The 16,688-nt window shown below is 41.5% G+C and overlaps 1 protein-coding gene across 1 annotated transcript in view; it reads right to left on the bottom strand.

The window, feature by feature from the left end:
• The window catches only part of col20a1 (collagen type XX alpha 1 chain), a 61,903-nt gene that overhangs the window by 10,409 nt on the left and 34,806 nt on the right, over window positions 1-16,688 (bottom strand). Inside the window, exons 10-29 of the mRNA XM_088937419.1 lie at window positions 15,951-16,109; window positions 14,741-14,910; window positions 13,610-13,739; window positions 13,071-13,216; window positions 11,997-12,126; window positions 11,408-11,547; window positions 10,569-10,695; window positions 9,502-9,641; window positions 8,633-8,765; window positions 7,466-7,608; window positions 6,993-7,122; window positions 6,056-6,172; window positions 5,784-5,930; window positions 5,302-5,367; window positions 4,980-5,018; window positions 4,359-4,497; window positions 3,807-3,949; window positions 2,817-2,926; window positions 2,199-2,357; window positions 984-1,061 (exon numbers count right to left, since the gene is read on the bottom strand). Coding sequence (XP_088793545.1) covers window positions 984-1,061; window positions 2,199-2,357; window positions 2,817-2,926; window positions 3,807-3,949; window positions 4,359-4,497; window positions 4,980-5,018; window positions 5,302-5,367; window positions 5,784-5,930; window positions 6,056-6,172; window positions 6,993-7,122; window positions 7,466-7,608; window positions 8,633-8,765; window positions 9,502-9,641; window positions 10,569-10,695; window positions 11,408-11,547; window positions 11,997-12,126; window positions 13,071-13,216; window positions 13,610-13,739; window positions 14,741-14,910; window positions 15,951-16,109 — 2,546 coding nt within the window. The remainder of the gene's footprint in view (window positions 1-983; window positions 1,062-2,198; window positions 2,358-2,816; window positions 2,927-3,806; window positions 3,950-4,358; window positions 4,498-4,979; window positions 5,019-5,301; window positions 5,368-5,783; window positions 5,931-6,055; window positions 6,173-6,992; window positions 7,123-7,465; window positions 7,609-8,632; window positions 8,766-9,501; window positions 9,642-10,568; window positions 10,696-11,407; window positions 11,548-11,996; window positions 12,127-13,070; window positions 13,217-13,609; window positions 13,740-14,740; window positions 14,911-15,950; window positions 16,110-16,688) is intronic.

The following is a 16,688-nucleotide window of genomic DNA, read 5'->3' as shown; positions in this document are numbered from 1 at the left end:
TCACACCTGACAGCCCGACTGGTCAGAACAGACACGAAACAATGCAACTTGGTCAGCACTCAATCAGGCTTGTGTGGGAAGTGGCAACCAGTGGGTGGCGCCCTCCTGTTTGGATTGAAAATTGAAGGGGTTACTAGAGACAAAGTGATGTAGGAGGTGAGATATGAGACTCCTGTTTGCTCTTGGTTCTAAAGATCCCGGAGTACTGTTTTATTGAGTAGGGGTGCAATCTCAGTGCCCAGGCTAAATTTCAATTCAGTTTCTTCTCTTTCAGGGCTACCTGTGCTTCTGTGCTGTTTATAAGATTCTCAAAATACTACATGCCCTGTATTAGTGTTCCTCAGCCTGACCTTCAGCAGCATCTAGGCAGAAAGGTAAATAAAATAAGTCAAGTGAATAGGCTTGAAGCTTGTAGCATTCTGATGCGATCTCCCAAAACACTAAACCTCTTGGGGTTTTAGAAGAGGTTTGAACAGGGATCTGTGTCAGCATGGGCTGGCTGCATACAGGTTAATTTCACATTTCCACATGAGAATTAAAATGATGGAAAAACATTTCAGCTGTTGAGCCTGTTGACACTTGAAACAGGCTTAAAAGCTGAAACGTTGTGTTTCTCCTCTTTACTTTCCAGGGTGGAATAAAGCTTTACTAGTTCCTATTGTCTTTTTAGCTCAGTTTGACATGTTCAATATTTTATGATCTTTTAAAAGCTTGACCTGAATGACACACTGGATTCATAATAGAGTAGGCAACTAAAATTTCCAGTACTCAGTAGAAGTTTTACAGTATTTCAGTTAATCATTTAATTAGACCAGTTAATTGAATTTTAAGAGGAAGCAAAGGCCAGAAGAATGTATAGCCCTGCAGGAATGTAGATGGACAGAGTTCTGCCAGGGGGATATTCAGGGCTGTATGCTGTATACAAGTGCTGTATATTCATGCCACTTGGAAAGGAACAGAGAGCTTCACAATGAAACACTCACCTTAGCTGGGATATCACAGCAGGTATCCTCAGAAGCCCAGGAGGTGTTACAGATGATCTCAAACGTCTGCATCTGAAACTGTAAGAAGCAAATCACAGCTGAGTTATTAGAAACCCCAACTATATAAACATAATTAGGGCTTTATATAATAAGCATATTGTTAGATTACATGTTTATATTTGGACTGTTACTGTAGATATTGTCTGATTTATTACCTTGGTTTTGGTGACATGATTACATACAGTCAGGCAGAGTCACTATAAAAGTTACTATAAAAGGATCCACAGTGTTTGACACTGAATATTGCCCAATCAGCAACCTACTGTAGATGTTTTAGTTATTACAAGTTGTTAATAAATTCTTCTACACATTTCACCATCGATAGCTTGAATTGTGTACTTCATCCATCCACCCATTTTCTCACTGCTTCATCCGATCCAGGGTTGCAGGGGAGTCAGAGCCGATCCTGGAAATCAATAGGCACAATGCAGGGCACACACAGACACACACTCACTCACACCGGGCCAGTTTTCCCAGAAGCCAATTAACCTCCCAGTATGCACTTGGACTGTGGGAGGACACTGGAGTACCTGGAGGAAACCTTTACAAACACGTGGAGAACACATAAACTCCACACAGCTACTGTAGCACCCCAGGGCCAGAACTGAACCCAGGGCCCCAATCCTATGAGGCAGCAATGCTACAGGTAACTACTGCGCCACAGTGCCGCCTTGGTTACTTGATGCACTTGATTCTTTGATTATATGTAAAGTACAAGGAAAAGAGTTTCTAAACAGAGTGGCAGCTGATTTCATTGTAGAAAAGGCTTCCCACCTTTGTCTAAATTGAAGGCAAAACACATTTCGTTGTTACTTGTACCGCAGTCACAAGTGAGTCATACAACATGGCAAGGAATGTCAGCGGTGAACAAATTTATTTTTCAGATAATAGTGAATAACTCCCAAAAAAGCACATTGTTTGCAAATACTCTACATGAATGAAACTTCTCTTGTTGTTGTATTATTTTTTAAAATCTCTGTCCATATTAAAATGTTTTTGTGTTTTTTAAATCACAGAGCAGTAAAAATGAGAATCCGTATTGAAAACAGAAAATAATGATTCCTCAACATCAACCCTAGAACTTTTATTCACGCAGTCTTGTGGAAATTGGGGTATCCTATGGATTCAATGTTCTTGATTCATCAAGTAACTTACCGGCGCAGATCCACTGTGTGGTCCTCTGCTCTTTACCAGTTTACCCAGCATCTCAAAGCCATTGGTGGGTATTGTGCCCAGAGAGTTAGCTGGGCTCTCAGCGACAGGTTGGCAATCAATATACAGGCTGACACTGAATGGACTCACAGCCAGGTGAACCTGGAAAATGAGGTAGCAACAATCAGTGCTGTCACTAAATGGCAGTGCAGAACAGCTTTGGTATTTGCAAGCTAAAATTATTAAATGAAAAATTAACATACTGCATGTCTCTCTTTCAGACACAGGAATCCTGGTGGCAATGGATTGGAAATCCTACACCAAAGCCGGCGAGCCCAGAAATGTGTGATACCTCAAAGATACTAGGCGCTACCGTTGACCGAGTCATCTTGGGCCACAGTAAGAAAAATATCTTCTGTCATGCTTAAGACCAGACAGTAGTGAGGGGTAAAGTGTAAGGGGCTTGTGTGGCTTAGATGGTTTGAACATGGACCTTTCTGTTTCAATGTCCAGGGAAGTTACCTCATTATCCATTTCTGACAGGTTCCCTTCCATGTTAATATGACTTAATAAAACATTTCAACTATAGTATGTCATCGGCTGGTCCAGTTCAGCACTGACCTTGTGGAAGCTGCCATAAAACAGCTTGCGGACTTGGGCCTGGTCAAAGTTCACTTCCTGAATATCGCCTCTGAAGTCCAAGCTGAAATACTGGATGATTTTTCTCTCAGCTGCAAAATCCATTAAAACACATTAAAAAAACAAAATAATTTAACAAAACAATTGTTTGCAAGTTGCTGTGGTTAAAAAGGAAAGCATGCATCTGAGCTAATTGAAAAATTGTAAGTTTAAATTCCTGTAAAAATCATGAGAGCAGGATTCTTCATCTATTTCATCAAAGATATTTCATAATCATTTTCTTGCTGCATTTTTAAAACAACTGTTATCAAGATCTTAGAATGTTTGTCTATGTACAGTATAGTGACTGATTAATGTTTGGATTTTAATATTAATTTATGCAGAGGATGCATTTATGTTTTTCTGAATGTTCTTAATTTAATGGTTATAAAATGGGTCAGAGGCTACAGAGGAGACTGATGAAAAAAGTCCAAATTTCCCTTCTTGTGCCTGGCATACCATTCACTCTGTAATTGGCAGAAATAACATGAAGTAAATGGTCATTTTTAAAGCAAAAACAAACCAAGCTTTCTGATAAATAGAAAGGAAGTACCTAATGGCATTACAGATGTAACCCATTTTCAGGGTGACTATTTCAGAAAGAGCCATTTCATCCTCACTTTAAACTCTGCCCTAAGATCAACAAGTCTCAAAACATTTGTCATATACAGTACTTGTCATTGATTTATGGAACAGTCAATACTTTGGATGCAAAAAGCTCAGATTTGAATCTTTTTTCTAAAAATAAAACTAACATAGGTTCTCATATGTGCCACGGGAAGCTAAATTAAATATATATTGATTTATAATTGCTTTTTTCAGCCTGAAAAACCTGGTAGCCTGTTTCCTCTTGTAGCAAAACAGAACAACATGCATAACTAATTCTGTGTTCAATGCCCTGCTCCTGAAATGGAATTAAGAGTCAATGCTCACGGTCCAGGATGACCCCGATCTTGGGCTGGAAATCCTCGTCTGTCAGCTGCCACACAGCAAAGGGCTCTTTCGGGGTGTCCTGAAGGAGCCTGAGTGTGAAGCTGATGGTGTGTTCAGGAGGAATGCCTGCAGGGTGGATAAAGCTAAAAACGACCAGGCAAATGAAAACAGGCGAGGAGATAACTCATTTCTATTCAGACCTGCACTTATCTCAGTGCGATGGCCCCATCTGTCCTCCACATGAACTATACTATAACAAATTATGTGGATACTTTGGGGGTTGTGTATACTCCAGTCCCTGAGAGGTCTGAATATTGGATGTATGAGAACATGCTGAAAGCCATTACTGCATTTTGAATCCATGTGCAAAAAAGCCTAGGGCAGGGGACAGTCCCATTTAGTGTCTATAACAGTAACTGTAAACAGGACAGTTATTAATATTTTGGTTGGGCTTGACTTTTCCATACTGTGTATAAAGATGACCTAAATATCCTGTGAATCTACAGTACTGATGTTCTTTTCAAAATGGGTTGATCAGCAGTTCAAGCTCACCTGGTGCTCTGTGTCAGCTGGACATCTCTGAAGATGCTGTAAGAGGGCAGAGTGTTGAACACAAAGGGCTCAGCAAACACCCCTTCTACAGAGGAGTATGCACTGCTGGTCAGACCAAAGGCCTCCATCATATCGAACCCTGTTAAAGAAATAATGGCACCTCTTAGTACGATATATGTAAAACTGAATGAAAGCTGACAATGAGAATTCAGAACCTACCAACTAACTGGATTACCCCAAAATGTTATTCTATAATTATAATTTTTGGCCTGACAGTATGTTGCCTTAGCTACACATCTGTTATTCTTCTTTCAATAATTCCAGAGCCAAATTGCCTCCTTTTATTATTATTTATTATGTATCCCAGTTGCTTTATTCTGTATCCCAGTTTTCTTGACTGGTCTCTTTGGCATTGCACTAGGCAACCTATTTACATAGCATATAAAGTTTACTTTCACTGATCTATTGAACTGTAATAGAAAACAAATTATTAATAATGATCCCAGTAACATATGCATCAAACAAAACATTTTTAGTGCTAAGTATACTGGGAACTGTAACTTGGGAAGCAAGGATGAGTAAATGATAATAGAAGAAAAATAAAAACTGGCGTGTTCCTACCTTTTAGAAATGTATTTCTAATGGTCACCTCAGGGCACACTAAACAAGAGGACAGACAACGTAAGATGTAAATGTTTGTAAAATTTGGGAATATATTTCACTTACAAAATACAACAGTTAAAGCTCCAGCATGTTTAAGAACTGGGAACAAACAGGTCAAATTGGTCTCATTAAGTCAGTGAAGGGTTTGACTCTGTACAGTAACTGGTGAATGGGCTGGAAGAAAACCCAGCAGGCGTGTGGGTCACCAGGACCAGCGCTGGGGAGCCCTGTGCCAGGAATACGGACTGGGAGAAGGATATAAATTCCTCCTGAAGCCCACCTTCATTCGGACGAGGAGAGGACCTGGACGGGGGAGCCAGTTTCACAGGTCCAGAGGGTCCAGTGGCTGTGTGGACATAACATTAGGACTGAGAGTCAGGGGCAGACTCAGTGCCTCCCTGGTATTGAAATCAACAATACTGGGCATAAAAGATGGCAACTTTGATACATATTACTGTTTCTAGCGTACTGTATTGAGTGTCTTTCCCTGTGGCCCACCTTCCAGATAAGTGACTGTATAAGATACAGTCTTATCTTAATAATGTAAGGGTCAAACATCTACCCAATAGAATAAATATAAAAAGCTGTACATCAGTTTCTATCAGGTTAACTGCAACACTATATCCTGTCACTATATTCTTGTCTCCCTTCTAAAGTACTGCATTCTACAGTGCGAATTTGAGACAAATACAAATATGCAGTATCGTCTATCTAGCACATCCTGGTCTTGAGCTCCAGTGAAAGGAAAGCACGGATGGTTACCTGTAAAGTGCAGCACGGTGACCGGCGTGCCCTCCACCTGTTGGACCTGGGTGTACACACTGATCTGATACACCTCCTCAGGCCGCAGGCCGGTGAAGCAGTGGCTGCTGGACGAGCTGTCCAGTTTCTGCTCCTCCATCGTCTTGTCTTAAAAAGACGTGTACACAAAGTCAAGACATGACAGAAATCCTTTAAAGCAGCCACTGTCCCCCATGTTTACGTCCTGATCATACACTGTATGTGGCATGCAGGAGCCGAGGCATCTACTGCACCTTTCAGAGACTGGATAACTATTCTGTATCCAGTAGCAGCGACGTGGGGCTTCCAGGAAACGCAGAGGCTGGATTGCTCTGACTTGTAGACGTTCAGACTGCTGACTCGCAAGCTCGCTGTGCACAAAAGAAAATTAAACCGCACTTGGATATGCACAAATAAGGACGTCAAATCTCGCAATGCAGGACTACACTAGAAATGTGCATACAAAATCATACAGTACAACTCACAATTCCCAAACCACTGGATTCCAAACCATCGTCTTTTGCTCCAAAGGTAGGAGGTTGACACTAACATGTTCTTGCAAATCCCATCTTATTGTCTCTGACCATATTTACAACATGGGTGTAGGAACTAAATAATTACTTGTCACCTATTCAGCCACCTAATTCTAATTGCCCCCTTATAGGTGTTAAATAAATTAAGTAATCACTTATTATTTCATATACATTGATTCTAAAATATTTATTTTTTCTTCATATACCACTGTGTCCCAAACACTGAATAGATTAATATAAACCCTTCTGGCTATTTATGAGAAGACTAGTGTCAGTTAAACAGGGGCATCACAGTACAAAATTGTAATTCCCCTAATTATACAGGGGTTCAGCAACTTTTTTGTGGAACTATCGACCCCTGATCTGAATATTGTGACCTGGCCTTTTTGAGATTGATCAACACAATCTCTGAGGAATAGACTGCTGATCTAGAATATTGTGACTTGGCCTTTTTTAGAAAGATCAGCACAGTCTTGAAGTCACTGCAGTGGCTCTTTACTTTAATAAACCCATGAAAAAAAATAAATCGATAGGAACAGGTCGATTCAGACTGTGAGAGCTCATTAATTCCCTTGCTCTGTGTTATTTTAAGCTCTCTTACCAGGCCTGTGCTGTATGGAACCAGACATGTCAGAGATCAGAAGGATTTTCTACTTACATGTTTTCCCTTGTGCTGAGGCACTCCCTCCCTCTCTGTTCCTGTACATGGCAGTGACCAGAACACTATATTTGGTGTCTGGGAGCAGCGACCTGAGTCGAACACTGTTCTCTTTCCCAGGGACAGACAGCTAGAAATGCAGGTCCGAGAACGTCAGGTTCAAAGCTCATCTTTTGGGGGTCTGAAAATTGCAACTCCGAAACGGCAAACAATGTATTCAAAAATCAGAACAAGGTTAAGCTGTGATTCAAGCCATAAACCAGACTTCTGCTATATAAACCTCCAGACACATTACAAAATGTTGGAGGGGACATCATGCCAGACGGAAATTGACTCTTTTTCCAGAGGTAAGAAAGTTTTAACAAATACAGGTGTGAAATAGATGACGGAAAATTTCTCTCAAATGTAGGCCATTCCAAAGTTAAACCTCAAGGTCAAAATATCTTGATTTAAATATCACCTGCTGCACTTACGGTCTCTTCAATGGGTTCTCCTTTCATTGCAGTGTAGACCACGTGGTACTCAGAAACATGAGCATTGGGGTGTTCCCATCTCACCAACAGGCTGTTCACTGTCTCCCCCTCTATTACAACATTGGAAGGACCACCTCCAGAAACTAAAGACAGACAACACGGCAGAATCATTTGATCTTATTGTCTTGGAATGACTGACTGTTTCAAAGCAAGGTTCTTAAATTCTAGTGGTGGAAAGCATCAGGATCTTTTGGTTTTAATTTCAGATGCTTTTTCAGTTATAATAGTGTCCGACAGGAGTGTCAATGTGTCCAGTTTGCATCCAGTGTAGCATCAACCTGACCTTCTGATTGCCTTTGAAAAGGGGTTTCGAAGTATGTTTTCAGCATGTCTTTCTTATCAGAATATTTTGAGTACTAGGACATCTTAATTGTGCTTCAATTCATGCCCATGAGCAAATATCCTATTTCCCTAACCATTAGGCCCGAATCTATGCAGCTCATTGAACATGATTATGATCAGGACTCTTAATCTGTTTCTCCAGGATTACCAGATCAATTGATAATTTTATACACTAAGTTTTTCTTGTGTTTTCTCTTGCCCAGGGCCACTGGCCCTACTCCGTATTCTGTCTGCATCCTGGAGTGTTACTGAGACAAAGTTCTCCTTCAGCGTTCAAAGGCGCAGATCAAAGACTTGTGGCGCTACCACGTCTTTAAATCCCGCAACTGTCACTATTTACTCCGAAGGGTGTGATTAAACCATGTAATAAAAGGCCGCAGTAACATGAATAGCTTGAATTCCATCCAGTGCTAAAACACTCCCTCCACCGCAGCGCAGTGGCAGGGAGCCTGGGGGAACAGAGGTGGAATTGTCCAGTTCAGAAGGGAGTGCCAGCTACAGAAGACAGCCTGCAGCGCAGTGGACAGCACCTGGGTAGAGCATCTGCTTACAAAGCAGAAAAACGGGAGATCTCTTCAAATTCCTTCAGAGGGCATTTTGTGTCCAACAGGAACGCTGCCCTGATGGGAAACTGAAGGAATTTGCAGCGACTGGCACTGATACCCTGAAGGATTTTGCCTCGGCAAGCGCTGGGACTTGCGGGTGGGTGGTGGAAGTCACAGGGAACCGCGTGTGGCCCTGAGCGAGCGGCCCTACTCCACTCACAGGTGCTGTAGCGGGTGGCCACCGCCTCGCTCTGCGCTCCGTCGGCGTACAGCGCGGACAGGGAGATCTGGTACTCGGCGTTCGCCTCCACAGCCTCCAGCACCGCCGACTCGCTGCCCCCGCCCACCACAAGCTGAAACACAGGAGGCGCGTCACAAAAGCTTGGCCAGATGAGTCTTTCCCAGCGTGGGCTCCGTGACAGATTCAGAAACATCTCCTCACCTTTAAATATTCGTTATTCCAATCAACAGAGTCTACTCAAGGAAAAAGCCTGGTAGCTGTAGGATGCTTTCACTCAGTTGATAAAAAGCCTTCATTCTGCTTCACAATCTTTTAAACAACATAGTTGTGCTCATTTACCCAAATGTTGTAATTAGTTATTCCCATATTTCGGTAATGTTCCTTTGTGGCAGGCCAGCTGTACTGAGGATAGTAGTTTCAGCTGACCTGCAACTAGATGTCATTAAGGCCTCTAATGTTTGTATAGTATATAGGTTTACATGAGGTGTATTGTCTAGTTAGTTAATTGGTGAGGGAATGAGAACTACATTTTCACATGGGGCTAAATAAGACTGCTGCAGGTATATAAGGGGCTTCTGGTGGTAGTTGGGTTGGTATAGTGCAAGTATTTGTCTTGTGTATACAGCAGATTGTGTGTAATAAAGATTCCCGTGCAAGATACCTTTACTGTACATTGTGGTTTTCGTGTGCTCAGGCCTCACAAGCTGTCTGTTTAGAGGGAGGGCTGGCACATGCAGATTTTCTGAACAGTGTTTTCTGATCTGTGTTATGAAGCCGGCCTTACCCTGTGACTGAACCGATCAAGAATCCAGAGGGTGGCAGGGCACCCAGGACGGAGGCTGTCTCACCTGGTTCAGTTTCCCCCCGCTGAGAGAGATCCACTTGAGTAGGTAGGAGATGACATCATCGGCCGCCGGCTTCCACTGCACCTTGATGTCGCTGCCAGTGAAGCCGATGACCCTAAGCTCAGAGGGCGAGGGCACTCTCACTGCACAGACACAGTCAGTGAGAACGCCAAACAGTTTTAGACAAGAAGAGACCCTAAAACTGGAAACAAACTGCTTCCCAGTGTAGTTCCAAAGGTATTCCTTCAAAATGACATTCAGCCTAATTACTACTATCTTGATATTAGTATCCACATACCCTGTGAAATAAACGCTCTGGGAAATAAGATACCTTGCAGTTAATCTATCACTTTTGGAGCCACAGTGGACAGTACAACACACCCAAGTATTATTTGGTATGACTAGTTCATCTGGCTGCAATATTCTCAAAGCAGTGGAGAAACTATCTGTTCTCAAATGCAGTTGATTGCTGAATCTAAAAAGAGCAGTAATCAGAATATGTAATGTGTGTTCTACTATGTAAACTGGTGAAATAAACTGAGTTATTTGATGTTTTTCAGGCTAATGCCTTTTGCTGAATAAGTACTAAATGTGACTATACTAATTGCACTTCCTAGGTGGGCATAGAAATTTCTGTTATTCCAGCTGAACTAGTTTTAATCGTCTGTTTCAGTGGCTGGGGTTCATACTTCTCTCTATAGCATTTTTACTCAGACACCATATTTTAATCTTCATCTCTGGATCATTTACAACGTGACGATCCATGCAGCCTCAGTGTCCAGCTTTGTTCCCCAAAATAACGGACAAAATGTGACGTACTGTACTCTTTCACAGCTAGTCTCTTCAAGAATAAAGTCAAAATTGATACTCATTGCTACTTTTTGATCTCAATAGGAAAAATCATATTTTTAAACGCTACAGATGGTTCAGATGTCTGAACCACATAACTCCTCAGAATTAGGAATGTAAAGTTGAATAACCTCCAGCCTGCCTCTAACAATTTTAAAAAGTAAGGAATACCCAAGTAAAGCAGACATTTCTTTTCAAACAGTAAGTGTGCAGTAGCTTACAGGTGGTGATGTTGCCAGTGATCGGCGTGGAAAGCCCCTCTTCATACACTGAGCGCACAGCCACCACGTAGTTAGACAATGAGGAGAGGTTCCTGAGGAGGAGGGCAGTTGTGCCCGAAACGTCCACCTTGAGGAGGAAAGAAGTTGAAATGGTGAAGTAGATCTTCAAGCAGAGAGAGCAATGTACTTGCCACTCACGCATGACTTCCACAGTGAGACTGACTGTGGAAATCCTGCATGGATTCACTCCCAGAACCTTAGTGTACTTCAAGATTCTTGGTGATAACAACTTATCTGTGGTGTTTTTTCAATAACAGGAAATATATATTTTTCATCCACCTAGAAAACAAGATCTTGTATTGACTTAACTTAATTAAATGAAGAATCGATTCCAATGCTTTGATGAATACTATATTTGATTCATGACAAATCAATGTAACAAAGTACAGCTCCATTTATCCAATTCAGTATTGTAGGGAAGCTGGCGCCTGACCCAGCAAGCAATGGGTGTAAAGCAAGATGCACCCTGTACTTTACGCCAGTCCATCGCAGGGCACAAATTGACTGAACCACAAGCATGTAAACGCTCATATCAGGGCCTGCTAACTGAGGCCCAGTTGACATTACCTCTGCCACAATACCACACAGCTTGGACAGCCTCAGATGATTTTAATAGGCTGCTGTTTGCATTATCAGAACTGTACCAGAATCCAAACATTTCAAATGCTACAGTAGTTAATGTTGGCTGTGAAGTCAATGCTCTTATCTGAGATGTTGCAAAGGGGAAGGAACAGAAAAACATCACTGCCCAGAATCCAGTGGGCAGAGCTGATACTCACTTGTTTGACATCACTGCCGTGGTTGGTGCTGTAGGTGAGCTGGTGCCCAGGCACCCTATCTGAAGCAGGCACCCAGCTCACTCTGATGGAGCTGTGGCTGACCTGGGGGAAGAGTAGCTTCACAGGGGGGCTGAGTGGCTCTGCAAGAAGGAAGGAAGAGCTTCAGGACAGGAACTCACAAGTCTACGGGATAATACTCCTTCACACGATTTGAGTTATAAGAACTTCAGGACATGTTACAAATGGGAAGAAGCCATTAATCTTCAAAGGTGTAGATGACTATGCTGTCTGTTTTGAGAATGTACTCACAGTCCTTGAAATGATGGTGCAGAAATATTTGCAGTTTGACCATGAGTTTTTGTCTTGGTTTCTTTAAATTAGCAACTACTAAAGAGACGGTAAAACTGTTCAAATGAATGATAGGCCCAGTTAAGAGTGAGGCAGTCAACTAAAATGAAAATAACTGCAAGTCTTGAATTTGTAAGCATTTGAAATCACAATCGGAAGCATCTAATACACAGTAACCATTAACAGAACCGTCAAGACATCCAGGAACAAAAGTAATTGCAGCTCCTCCACGTGTACTCACGTGTTGCTGCCATGGCAGTGATGGGATCGCTGGGGTCCTCGTTATAAAGGGCATACAGAGTTATAGAGTAGTCTGTCGAAGGCTGCAGGCCAGAAATCTCAACATCTGTCTGTTCTGCACCGAACTTCACCTGCCAATTCCAATGGAAACACAAGGCTCTTAATATCTTTCAGCAACATATTGGATGTAGGATGATGTTGTCCAAATAGCACTGATGACAGACTAGACTTATCTGAAGTTAAGACTAGATAAGACTAGACTTATCTAATGTTTCCACTTTCCAACAGCGACTGGTACTGTAGGCCTGTAAAAATCTGTCTGAAGGCCACAAGAATTAAGAGATTCACGTTTACACAAGCAATTGCCACAAAAAGCAGAAGAATTGCAAGAGGCATTCAGCATAGTGACTGCAGGTATTTATCCAGGTTGTACCACCTGCCAACCCGCATGTGAGTCTCAGTTGGTGTCTCCAAGCTGCATAAGTACCGCTAAGATCAGGGAGAGGCAGACTCCATTTAAGAGATGGGAACCTCTTAAATCTCTGCATCATCTCCACAGAAAGATGAAAAGATTGTTTTTTGAGGCATTTAGATCTGTCTTCCCTTGTGAGCTGCATGAAATCATGATTTGGTTATTCTGGGAGCAGGATAGGATGCCATTTCCTGAGGTGATTTAAGTTGAAAATTTCTGTAAATTAATTCTTAATTGAAATTGTCTTAATCAGCAATTTATGGGAAATCATAGAAGAATCTGATCCATGTGACAAGAGTGGAAATGTATTTTTTCAGACATGCCTATGAAAAACCATTCATCCATTTTCCTACTGCTTTATACAGTACACATACTGTACCTATGAAAAGCCATTGTAATTCAGATTCACTCAGTGGTGTAACTGGAATATCCTGACACCCAGTGTCTATAATTTTATAACCCTTTAATTTTAGCCCCATGCTTTATATATATCAACAATATTTTGACTACAGATATAAATCATCTAATCATTTCATGCAGCTCTGTTTCCATCTGACATGTAGCAAATGGCAAAGTTGCCTTGCCCCTTGACCTTTGACCTACCTCTTTGGCATCATCAGGCTCCCCATCAGCCAGTGCGGAATAGAGCACCATGTACTGAGTGGCGCCCTGAGCTGGCTGCCAGCGCACCCGCAGGCTGTTGTGAGATGTGGAGTAGATCTGCAGGTACTGCGGAGGCACCAGTGGCACTGGAATGGCAGAGGCAGGGTGGGAGTTAGGAGAACACTGCTTTCTTCAGGCAACAGGACTAAGCCTAAAAGAAGGTCATCTTCATTTGTCAGGCTACAGCAGTCTTCTTTGACCCTAGGCCCTGGCTCCAGTATTTCACAATTGTCAAAATCATGTCAACTTTAATTGGTTCAGCTGAGGAGAGGAGAATTTAGTAAAAATGAGGGTTAGACCCATCCAGAGGTGTGGCTGTGACACCACTTCCCTAAAATCTACATGAATATTTGATCACTCTATGGTCACTTACACCTTCTAGACTTCATCCTGGATTAATTGCATTGACCAAACACTGAAACTACACCTCTGTTGACTCATTCCCATCAGGTAGTAAATTGGTGGTTTTAGACACGTACATGTTGTCACCGATCCACGAAGGCCACTGCCAACGCTGTTGTCGTAAACGGGGAAGACTGAGATGTGATACTCTGTCTGAGAGGACAGGCCCTCCAGCAGGACACTGGACACTGTTCCATTCAGCACCACCTACAAAACATCCCATTAACAGGCTGCTGAGCCGGAAATAAAGAGACCCAAGGAAACATGTCAATTATAGTTTTGGCATTTCAGGGAAATTCCCAAAATGCAGACTACTTTAAGTAATACTTGTATTGTTTTAGTTTTTTTACTAAATAACATTTAAAATAGTTTAGAATACAATATATTCTCCAAACATTCATTGCTTCTCCAAGAAATGGGTGGGACGGAGGTAAAAGCAAGATGTATAAAATGCAAATTAAAAGATGAAAACAATTCTAAAGGAAAAACCTGTCTAAATCTAACTATAAATATTTATGCTGTTTTCTGACAGAAATGCCCAGAACACCTGGTTCTAAATTACAGGAATGTAAGGGATTTACACACATGATACAACTAACTGACTACATAATACAGAGAAAAGCCAGTTATAATTACACACACAGTAAATCTTCCTGTAGAGTACATAATACAACTGAAACAACATACCATATCACTCATAATACGTGAAATCCAGATTAAGCACTGGTTTGTAATAGAGCCACTCGACACCTGGTTTTGTAATAACAACTGGTGTGAAAGTGTTACATGTATCAAAACACAGTGTTTTTTGTGAAATCTGAAGACACATTGCTGTAACTCTTGTTTTTTTTTTCTCTTTTTAACAATGTTCCAAACTTGAAACAAAAAAAACCTGACCACTGGCAGCATTTTAACGTTTCAGCAATTTATTGTGAGAAAAGTCAGTTTTTACGTATATCTATTATACATTCAAACTGAGCGCACAAGTCTTGGCGTGTGTTTAAAATTATCCATAAGTAATTTATCTGTGACCAGGCTGTAACGAGATTAAAAAGTAGATTATGGGCCTTTGTTCACTGTCAAAACTCACACAATGATCCAGAGTAAGGATGGAGATTGCTGTTCTGCAATGTGTAATGTACAATAGTGTAAATGTTGGTCAGAGTCCGACTTTTCCACCAGAGCGACATCGCCAATGAAGGACTAACCTCCTGTGGGTTCTCTCCTTCTGCACTGTGATAGACGACTCTGTATTTGTGCACTGGCCTGGACGGTGGACTCCAGCTCATCCTGAACTCCCGAGACTTCACTTCGGAGAAGAGCAGGTTCGTGGGCCCAGGAAAAGTCTCTTCTGCAGCCTGGGTAGGTTTCTCCGTCACTGCAACACAGGAACGCATTGGGTCAAGGGGGGCTGTCTCTTGAGCCTTGTTATCACATGGGAGAGCAGAACAGTGGGTAGGTGCGTGGAGCTGCATGGCAAAATCCAGCCAACCATTTTCAATAGCATCTTAATCCAATATGGGGTTGTAGCAAGACCGATACTGTATGTGGTATAAAATGTTTTTGCATATGCATTCACTGCATTTTTGGTAACATAAGAAGCAAGTACATATAAACACATAAGATCTACCATGTGGTGCTTAAAGAATACTAATCCCCACTTCTATACAGGAGAGCCATAAGTTTCAGGTACATGGGCTTGTGTGTTTTTAATTTAAATAATGGTGGGGGGTATTCATTTTTAACGTTTTTTCAGTAGGTCAGTGGTACATGGGGCTGGTCAGCTGTGAAAAATCACCAAAAATGATGTTCCACCCTTTTTTGGCAGCTCCAAAGAGCATTCTCAAAGAGTAGTTCACACAGTGTCTGTTTTCTGCTACCTCTCATATACTGGATGTTAGAATGGGCAAAACGTCATAGACAACACTACAGAAAGGGGGCAATGGCTTATCCAGCACAACCTGGGATTCAAGAATGAACTCCCACCCACGACAATATGTACTGTATGACAGGTAGATATTGAGATTCACAACAATTGCCCAGCTGTTACTATACCACCAGAAACTGAAGAACAAGGTGTTTATGTATGGTAGGAGATGGCATTCACTGTAAAAACATTGTCTTGTCAATGCAAACCTTTCCCAAGCTGAAGCTTTCTAGTAACACCTGTAATAAATTTGAAGTACAAAAATGCTCTATACAGGGCCTCCAACCCTGGCTATAGATTTTTCCCAGCCTATTGACAGAATAGGACAGTCCATTAAATAACCCAGCACTTAAAGTGAAACATACTGTAACACTTAAATCAGTCACTTCCAAATCTGCCAGATAAGATACATGAACCTGTACCATTTCTTATGTTCTCATTTTGGCATCACAGAGAGGAACTGCTGTTCTTCTAGGAAGGGGAAACCCTACCCTTTGCTTTGCTTTTGTCCTCGATCCTCAGACACAGAGTGCGGCTCAGCTTGTCCACCAGCTTTCGGAGAAGAGGGAAGTCGTTCACATTGAAGACACTGAGCTCAACGGGCTCCGAGGCGATCTGCTTCAGCTCAGCCTCATCTGCGTTCTTCACCCCTGCACAGCAGTTTCAGTTTGGAAAAACACACTTCAAAAACAGATCACCAGTATAGGGCATTGTGTTAAACGGTAAAGACAGTAAGAGCAGTAACTCTTTACAGCTCAGAGAAATTCACTTCCGCACCAATTAAATATGTTTATTTTTATATTCAATTATTATATTGAAAGTTTTTTATTTCTCTCAGTTGCCCAGTTGACATATGACTGCAGGGATACTAATGTATATATTGGCGTCCTGTATCTTAAATTACATATTTCACTAAAACACTTTATTAAAATGATCAATAATTTATTATCAATATCATTGACAAATATGCATTGCTTACAACATTTATTACACTTAAAATAATAATTAACCTTGTTTCTGATATGGAAACAAATGCATTATAAAGCCGTATGCATACAGTATGCTGTATATATACACATACTGTAATTTATAAAGAGAGATTTACCTAAACAGGAAGGGGGATATTTTTGACGGACACACCTGACCTGTAGAAGGGTTAACAGTCGAACGTTCTTTCTGCATTTTATTTTTCAGCATGGAATTAATCTTTACTTGTTCCCAATTTTAGT

This window comes from Atractosteus spatula, chromosome 19 (assembly GCF_055471065.1).
Source record: "Atractosteus spatula isolate fAtrSpa1 chromosome 19, fAtrSpa1.hap1, whole genome shotgun sequence".
In the NCBI taxonomy this organism is placed as follows: Eukaryota; Metazoa; Chordata; class Actinopteri; order Semionotiformes; family Lepisosteidae; genus Atractosteus; species Atractosteus spatula.
The sequence above is the reverse complement of the archived record's forward strand: the minus strand, read 5'-3'. Positions and strand labels throughout refer to the sequence as shown.